General features: G+C 38.9%; 1 protein-coding gene across 1 annotated transcript; it reads left to right on the forward strand.

Moving 5' to 3' along the window:
* The first annotated feature begins 2,132 nt into the window (after positions 1–2,132).
* LOC119656641 (ADP-ribosylation factor-related protein 1) lies at positions 2,133–7,854 on the forward strand. Its single transcript, XM_038063088.1, has 4 exons — positions 2,133–2,312; positions 2,405–2,657; positions 7,348–7,519; positions 7,609–7,854. The coding sequence occupies exons 1-4, from the start codon at positions 2,220–2,222 to the stop codon at positions 7,691–7,693; spliced, it is 603 nt and encodes a 200-aa protein (XP_037919016.1). The 5' UTR covers positions 2,133–2,219; the 3' UTR covers positions 7,694–7,854.
* The last annotated feature ends 2,263 nt before the right edge of the window (positions 7,855–10,117 follow it).

The raw sequence follows: 10,117 nt of genomic DNA on the forward strand, positions 1-10,117 counted from the left end.
ATATCTGCCCGACGCTCATTTTCTGCTCCTTCCCAGCCCTTAGCCGCTAATACGGAATAATGCACGGGATGAGTACTATCGAACTACACACGTTGCTGGAAGAATCACAAAAGGTGTTCAAACTTTAAACACATTTTTCAATTTACATCATGATTTGTAGTCAAGGAAGTTCGGGTTGGTGAAAGACCCAAGCCATCATCCCAGTTAATCAGTGCAGCCATTTTATGTATAGATTTATATCGTGACTGGATGTTGGATACCAATTGACTCAGCGGTGAACAAATCACGGGCGAATACAATGCTGCATACGCATTGCCTCCTACGGTGTACTGTAGTCCAGTAGTGTACCCAGGGCATGATCTTTGTTAAAAATTCTAGATATAATGGGCTGGCCAAGTGGCTTTAAATCCTACGAATACGCCATACAAAAAGATGAAGAGAGGATCGCAATGGCCAAAATGCTATGACGAAAGAAAAGTAGCACAGCAAGAATAGGAAGCTAAGTATGTCGACTCTGGCGTACCTTTGTATAATCCAAGGATAACAAATTGATTAATTGTAAACGTTCAAACTTATTTTTCTTTAAAAAAGATACTACCTAAAAAACAGTGAAGAAACTTTAAGCGCGTTTTTCTCGAATTCACATTTTTTATCAGGATTCACTTGACCAATTTCGATAAATTTTGTTGATTGTCCGACGGACATGACAAATTACCATTTTAGAAAAGGTGGTAAATTTCCGTTCAGGAAATCTTCGTTTTTAGCCTTGTTTTTTTTTTTTTGCTTTGGATGTGCCACTTCTGAGATTAACTGTCGACAATGGAACGATGCATTTTAGGAGGGTCTAACTCTCAGTGACCTCTATATTTTTTGAAGATTGCTAAATAATGATTGACAAAAAGTTCCATTATCATATCTAATAAAATAACTGAGCAAAATAAATTTGAAGTTTGTGTAATTTTTACTACTTTTTCCGGTACTAGTATCTTAAGGCTCAGCCCCGATGTCCGAATTTTATAAAATTGCCTGTGAGCTAGTGAAGAACCATGGAGTCTACCGAACTGGTTAGCGAAGTATATTATAATCGTATAATTTTCAAGGATGGACTTCAATTCTGCCTTAGCGGTTGATAAACATCCCCCAACTTTCACCAAAAACTGACCGAAACAAATTCTTCCCGAAATCAGATTCAACGACAATGGCCAACTAAGAAACCAAAAATGCTCCGTTTCTTCTCATACTATTACAACAACCACGCCCATTAGCCACCCAAGTTAATCCTCTAAGATACAGCTCATCATCATCATTGCGCTGAAACATTAGTTCTATATTGGGTCAACAACGTAACAAGCACGAGCTTGGAAGCTACCATGGAAAGTGAATGACTGTATCTTTTGGCAGAGGCACTATCTTATTTATCTTCGACAGATCCCTTGCCAATCAAGTTCTTCAATCCGCAAACTTCCTGGAGTTCCTGGAGGTTACAATTTACTCAATCGAAGCAATTTCCAGCTTCATATGAATTTTATTCTTCTAGTTTTTCAACCTGTTTTCCAATCCCAGTGATGCCACCATCATTCGATTTTTCTAGGTCGTCTAACGCCTTTTTGGAAAGTCATTGCCCTAGATAACAGCCGCAGCCGACCTATTACCAACCAACGTATTTAACATTTCTATAAATTTTCCCTAGAGCAATGTTCTTTATTATTATGGTGGGTCTTTTTATATATTACTAGATTGTAAAATAAATAGTAGTAGTAAGAAAATTGTTGAATTTACAATAAAATTAAGATGCCCGAAGTAATCGATGCTGATTGGGTTTTAGGACACTTTGAGTTTAATTATATTGCCAAAAATAATAAAGAATGAATATATCACGTTTGAATGCCCTCCATGATCGTTTTGCTACTTGTCATTGTTAGTTTAAAAGATTTTTCTCATCGTTAATCTTAGTAAATTACTGATGGAAAGAAATATGAAATTAAAAAGACTGAGTTAAATTAAATACAATCATAAGATTCAAAGAAAATTTCTGCAACGGCGACCAGAATAAAGCGGCCGTTACAACAATCACAGCATATGCACAATCTCCCCCCAATTAACAAGATCCACACATACGATCCACCAAATTCTGCAATTTGGCATTTGCCGGGCTCGGTTTACGTCACTTCTGTCATTTGATGGAAAACGTAAACACAGCATTTTCCCCAATATAAATCATGTACACTTTACTGCACGGTTTCTACAAATACCTGACACAAAAGGAGGAATATTGTGTTCTTATCCTAGGCCTAGACAATGCTGGCAAAACGGTGAGTAATTTAGATGTCCTGCCATAAGAGAATGAGGTCATCCAGAAGAGTGATTTCGCATTTATGTGCTCGGATTGGTTTCATTATTTCAGACTTACTTGGAGGCAGCTAAGACGAAGTTCACAAAGAACTACAAAGGTATGAATCCGGCTAAGATAACGACAACAGTTGGCTTGAATATTGGGCAAATCGATGTGCAGGGAATTCATCTAAATTTCTGGGACTTGGGCGGTCAACAGGAGTTGCAATCGCTTTGGGATAAATACTACCAAGAATCGCATGCTGTTATTTACGTGATTGATTCAAACGATCGTGAGCGAATGGATGAGTCCAAGCAAATCTTTGGTAAGTGTTTGCCTTCTTGTGTTGAAGTAATTTGAATTCACGAAAAGCAAAAATTTAAGACACTTCAAACGAAGACGAAGGTTTTCTCGTACATTTTTATCGTAGTAAGTTGATATCGAAATTAATAAGGAGTTATGCAGTCATTCCAATTGGAGAGCTAGATAACAACCTCATTTCTCACCTCATAGAACAAATAGCGTCTCACAGCACAGGTGATCTTGAATAACTTGTCCAAAGGTGGATTAATCGTTGCATGCAGCACGATCCACGACGGAATCTGAATAAAAAAGGGATTTTGACGACACCGGTATCAATGAAACAGACAATATCACTGTCAACGACTTCACGCATGTGCGCAATCGTTCAACAATGGTCGACAGATGAATGAACGTCTTAAATCCAAAATCTACCTCCTTGTCGTTAGCACTCTCTATGGTTCTGAGGCAAGGAAGAAGTTGCGATGAATCAGTGGAAGGATGACATTCATGATCGATGTATGGTTGTATCCAGGAATTGCGACAAAGGTATCTTTGATGGTATTGTCATGTAATCCATGCTAACGAAAATTCGTTGCTTAATGTGGGCCTAAACATCGAAGTTCATGAAAAACAACCTAAAAGCCGATATCGATGGTTTGATACGTTAAATGGTGATTTGAGAGTCTCTCAACTTTACCCGGACCAAGCCTATGGTCGAAAAAACTAGTGAACTTTACTTAGAAGAATAGCACCTGATATCGGGCAGTAAAAAGGCTAAAGAAGCCTGGCGATGGCTGCGAGGGTAATACTTTGGTCGTCACTTTGCACGCGATGCAACGATACTTTTAACAACCGAACCAATGCATGGACGTTCATGAAGTAGTTGCTGCAAATCTTGTTTGACGTCGATCAAGTTGGTCCTCCATATTGACCATGGAATAAATTTGAATGAATCGTGTGCATTTAATCAATTACACTGATCTAATTCCATGGTGAATATGGCCTGGGATCTGTGAAGTCGAAGGCGAAGGCAACATTACGGATATATGATATAACCACCAAAGGAAAATGAATGTTTACTCTCTCGATAATGTGTTTTCTGTTCACTCCTTACTGGATTATAGGGCATCCACACAGTCTCTGAGGAGACTCTGTTTCAGTTTCATTACCACCACACTTAATGCTGTGCGCGATAAGCTCACAGCAGCGAGCCATACACAATGTAAACATCCATGACGACTGGGATTCGAACCCACAGCAACTAGATTAAACGCTGACATTCTATCCCCCGCACAAACTTGAAAATTAATGACACAATTCAAGATCACATAATGAAGCAATTATCGATGCACGCACAATCACAAATGTCACAACTTCACAAAACTATCAATTTCGTGGGCAACTTGCCCTTTAAAAATCACGATCAAAAATCAAATTCCACACCAGAATGACTGCCCGGGATGAATCGGGCAACAAATTTAAAATAAAAAAAAACTTTTCATACAGTATATAGGAAAATCACTTTTCTTCAACTTTTCTTTTAATTCTTCGATGTTTTAATAGCTATTCTGTTATTCGAGGCGGAAAAAATCCAGCAAAGCAAAGATCTTAAAAATCGTAAAAGCCATTCTTGGATTATGAATGGTGTAACTAACCCGACTTTGTTTTATTTGTATACACATACACATAGATGGATAGATATTCCAGAGTAGATGACCAAGGAGCGAGCTTTACGCTGCATTTGATGTTATTATTCATTCTCCAAGCCCACGGACCTTCAACGATAATTTTGAGTTCTATATGTTTGCCATTGACCCCTATGTGAGACGCAGCATACTTACGCAACATAATTGTGGCTTTCTGGAAACTTTTTGGAGTTCTATCCCGAAAAGTGTACATTCCTCCAACGGCGCCATGAATTTTCGTTTGAGGTTGTGTCCGGCAAAGTAGCGCGCAAAGGTGGATGACCTATTACTGTTAATGAGTCGAGCAGCATCGAGCTCGGTGCCACAGCGTTACTCAGATATGCAAATTGATTACCGGGTGCGGTGGCTGCGATGTCTAGTCGCTTTGAGAGCCTTGGTTTAATTTATATTTATCTTGTGTCCGTCACTGTTTGCCTCCTTCTCCGATTCCAGAGTAATCTGGCTAAACTCCAAAACTTGATGAGGGAGAAGTAGATGTGATCTGTGTAGTTGAGGTGTTTGAGCACTCCAAATACATTGCCTGTTGATGGTATCGACAGCCTTCTTGAAAGCAATGAAGAGCAGGTGATGCAAATATCTAAATTACACATACTGTCCTCAAGTGATCGGCAGGGTGTTGATATGATCAGTGCACAAGGATCCAAAGCAGGAACCCACCCCTTCTGTGTCGATCAAGGCTTGAAGTGTTATTTGATACGTTACAGGAGTATTTTTGCCAATATTTGACGACGGTAGAGAACACGTCAATACCCCTCTAATTGCACCCCTCAGGACGGAGTCTCTTTTTGTAAATTTTAAAAACCATTACCTTTTTCAACTCATTGAGTAAAATCCAGGATTCCGGGCAAATAAAGTAACGATTTTGCAAAAATTGCAAGGGCTGGGGTGAATAGTTTCGCGGAGAGACCATCAAGCCGGGCGGCTTTATTCGCCACCGTAAAGTAACTCCACGCTCGCAGCCAATCTTCCTTCACGTTTCTTCAGTCAGGCAGGTCTTTAGGCATTCTTTTTGGACGTGGGCGCCTGCTTTCCCACCACGTGCCCGAAAGAAGAGCTCACCTTGGCAATTTAGATCCTCCATCACAATCAAAATGATACCTGTATGGACCTGAATCCTGAAATGCATGTATTTATTCATAGAAAGCATTCTTCTTCCCTATATCGAAAATCCCCGTTAGAATGTAGCATCGCACAATTGTGATGCTCCTGAACTTGAGTGGGGTGTTGCAGTTAAAATCCTTTCAAATACCGTCTCCCAGGTCGTGAGGGCGCGCCTCGAGATAGCTGCCAGTAACCGTCCAATACCGGAATCACTTCTGCTACACAAGTACAGTAGCGCAAGAGGGAAAGGAGTATCCTCCAAAGCCCAACTATCTCGGTTCGTCGGTAGCCGTCAATAGCAACCCGACATTAGATCCGCAAATGCTATCACTAAGTTTTCTGTAGTAGAAAAGCATAGTGCCTCAAGAGAGGACAGCTTTCTCTACCCTGGTATGGATGGCGTACAAAATATCCTGTATAAAAAGTTCAAATCTTCGACATTGTATACTGTGTACTAGCGGACGGTATATACTGCGTCCGCTGGAGCTTAATATACAATATGCAGTATGGGAGGTCATCGAATAAAGATAGCACGTCGAAAAACTTCTAAGTTCAGCTAAAGAAAACGGAATAATATCAAAGAATAATGTTAAAGTCTACCGGATCGTAATTTTGAACTGATCTAAGCGAATGGATTCTGCTAGAGTATAATGATCCCAAACATCTTAGTCGATTGTACACACCTGGGAAAAAGAAAAATGCCACCTGCACATTAGATTGGCCTATTCAAAGCACAGACGCCAACCTCATGGAAAATATGCCTAGCAATTCTGCAAGGAATACATGCTTGGATTTGGGATTTGAAGGAGCTCTGGTGTCGGAATTCCCGCCACGCCTGAAGCTAGTGGTGAAATCGTACTTCTCCAGGAAATAAAATAAGCGCATTGAATATGTTCGCTACCTCTTCATTGGCATATATATTCGGAAAAGTTGCTGTGGAATTTGGAAAATTTACACATCATCGCCAATCCATTCGACGAGTCTCGATCTTTCAGTCTTCCGATTGGGATAAAGTTGGATTGATGAGTGGTAGTGGAAGGGATTTATGCACGCCATTTATAACAGCACAGTTGCCATCCGTACTTAAAGAAAACCTAGTGGACTAGTGGAGAATGTGTGATCCGCTTTTAGGAAAGTTGGACCATCTCAGTTCTGCCAACACTTTGATGGTGTCGATGCAATACACAGGCAGGCACAATCCTGTATGTAAGGTGCCTCATCAAAACCTTGCTCACAAACATGGACTGATCACGGAAATATTACCGGTTTATCAATATTAGCCATAGGCAGTACTCGATAGTTCTGTTTTCAGCATGCATTGCAATCAACAAGTTTTAAATGATTTCCACATTCGATGCAACACACCTTCTTAATGGGAAAGTTGGAAAATTTGTTTCTAGTATGAAATTTTCCTTTTCTTTTTGATGCCTAGGATGAAAAGATAACCATATTATAGCTGAAGTTACGAGGGCAGATTTGAGGGCAGCAAAACTATTTCGACAGATAACTCTAAAATTTCATTCTGTTCCATTACAACTTTCTCGAAAAGATGGTCGATGTTTACTCAGCAATTCACTGATCAACTGAGAAGGTTAAAGCTCAATAACACCACGTATTCCAGCCTTCGAGTTCTTGTATAATGTTGGTATGATCCGCTTTTTAACGGCAACAGAAAGCCGAGAGAATTTACAAATTTGCTAACTACTCTGAGAAATAAGATCAAGACTGTAAAAAGACAGAAAAAAACATTGTTGTCGTGAGAAAAATTAACTCACATCTAATAATTTAAAAATACATTGAACTACAGCAATCTCAACCATCCAAATATTTGAACGACTTATCAATTCTACCCGAAATTACTTAGCTTTGCCTAAAGAAAAAATTATATTTACCATTTATCCACAGATAAAATGATATCAAACGAACTACTATCCGGAGTGCCTCTTCTTTTATTAGCGAATAAACAAGATTTACCTGACGTTATGGGAGTTCGTGAAATAAAGCCTGTTTTCCAACAGGCCGGCGTATTAATTGGTCGTCGAGATTGCTTAGTTATGCCTGTGTCAGCTTTGACCGGGTAAGAAATCTTATTTGTCAAATATTATAGTTAGTTTTGGTTTCCCTTGGAGTGAGGAATTTATGCTCGATATAAATTTAATCCCATAGGGAAGGTGTTGACGAGGGCATCCGCTGGCTTGTAGATGCCATCAAAAGAAACAGCATAATCCGACCGCCAAGAGAGAATGATTGAGAAGGTTTTATTCGATATACACTTTTATTAATGTTAAAAATATATTTAGATTTATTTGAAATTTATATAATAATTTTATTCCAGAGAATAAGACAGATAAATTGTAAAATGTATATAAGAAATATTAACAGAAATTTAATAATAAAACTATTGAAAGTCAACTCGTTTTTTCTATCCACCGCTTAATATTATCTGTACTTCGGTTGGCAATATTGTATTTACATTATGCAATTTGAATATACTTCACTGCCACGTTAAGGGTCTTATCGTAATATTTTGTACGGTTATTGAATTTCACACGGTAATTTAATTTATGATACTAACAATAACGTTGGCTCGTGCTGAGTTTTGTGCAGTGTAAGAACGGTATGTCTGAGAGTTTAGCTGATATAAATGAAGTTCTCACCTTCGAAGGATTATAGTTTATTAAATAACTTCCTGTAAATCTAACTTAACGATGTTCCTATATGAGTCTAAAGGTAGTTTTAGTTTTGTTTATTTTGTTTGGGTTAAATAATAAATAAATGTGAACGTGTAATACTAGCATTCGCTTCGTTTTAAAGAAAAAAAGGGTTCTATTTCTGTTTACTAACAAATTACTGGAGTGTTCTGGAATCAAACGTTTTTCAAATGGCTCATAAGAGTATAATTTCACTGTTCAATGGAATTTACGTCCCTCGATATCGTAATTTATTTACAAAATTTTGTGACATTAAAACAACTTTTCCACTTAATTCGAATTGATGCTGATAAAAGTTAGGATTCATGTCTGACCGACAAAAAAAAAATTCGTGCATTAATATCAATTTCAACATTACCAATACTTTTGAAATATATTTTGTATGCTCTGGAAGTTCTGGTGCTAACATAACGTGCTGCAATATGATGTGATGGACTTATAAGTGGGATTTGCGAAATGATGCTGCCATAATTGCTTTAAATAATTTGCGCAATATCTGTTAACAATGTTGCTGTGTAATGTGTGCTATTACTATTTTTATAGCAGAGCTAAAAAATATGATAACAATGAAAAAGTGTAAGCACTTACAAGAAAGGGATCCCAATCACCACATGTAGTACCATAGCCTCCCTCCACTTGGAATTAGCAAATCGACAGCTCTGAAAACCATAAGCAGCTAATTAACCCATCGGTGGGAAGTATTGGTGTGCTAGAAGCACAGCAAATTCACGCTATATGATAGATTGCGGAATCTCGAACTGATTAAATTGATTGGTCTTCATCCGGGCCCCTGCACTAAGATCTGATCTCACTGCACACTGCAAAATTTTCCTCAAGCAGGCTTTTGACTTGGTTTCAAAAATCATCATCTTTACCCATGCTGGAACTTTACTGTTTGAAAATGAAATGCCTTTCTGAAAGTAAATACTGACAGCCATACAAGAACTGAATGAGGAGGTATAAATTGGGATTCGACAGGAAGTGGTCCTGACTGGGAGATTGTCACACCCTCGAAATTAGCAGCGTTCCCGCCAGATTCTGGTCTGGCCAAAGAACAGGAGCCGATCCTTCCACGGAGGGCTCCTGGACAGAATCTTCTACCGAAATATTATAGTACACAAGCACTGCACCGTTAGCAAGAAGGACTGTGAGTCCGAATCCCGCTAGGAGGAAATGCAGCCCCGTCATTTTAGAATATCGAATTGGTAACCACTGGGAATGAAATCAACTTTACCATAAACATCTTCTCTCAAGGTTGTAGAGAGAAAATCGAGACCAGTAGTAAAAATTAAGTGAAAAATTCAGGTCTAGGGTAAAAACTATTATGGGCTCGAAAAAAATCCATAGGCCGGAGGAAGCTGCCTCCTTCTTCTCCCCACTCATTAGTTAAACATGGCTTCTCGGCATATATGTATGTAAATCTCCGAGTCCAGATGCCATAATGCAAGTCATGCCCCAGAAACAACAAGAAAGGAGTTTCCGTAGCTTGAATAGATTTGTGAAGCTGCAAGTTGTCCATGTACTGCACTCCTAGACACGTGGTGGTTTCCATACCAAAAGCGGGCATTCTGGGAAGGTCTTTCAGTCAATCAGTCTCGTATTTAACACACTGGGAGCGTCCTGGACATCCACTTAAAGACAATCATAATGATAATAATAATAGTGTCAAGGGAAGTTGTAGCACTTTCTAGAAGAACTATTGTGCCCCTTTAATGATATACCTAACTATAATATGTCGATCAAACCTATAACCGACAGAAACCGTAAGATGCTCCCTACTTCCGGATACTTCAGCCTAACATCTGATATTAAACATTCTCCTTCAGCATGCTGCTGCAGACAGTGTCCGTAGATATCCCTAACTTCTCCAAGTGACAATTTAGCCTACAATGACCAGTGAGTATTCCTACTATGATCGTAAGACTCTTCTTGGTGGGTTTAAAAAATCCTGAGAGCACTTGGAT

This window comes from Hermetia illucens, chromosome 5 (genome assembly GCF_905115235.1).
Source record: "Hermetia illucens chromosome 5, iHerIll2.2.curated.20191125, whole genome shotgun sequence".
NCBI classification, from domain to species: domain Eukaryota; kingdom Metazoa; phylum Arthropoda; class Insecta; order Diptera; family Stratiomyidae; genus Hermetia; species Hermetia illucens.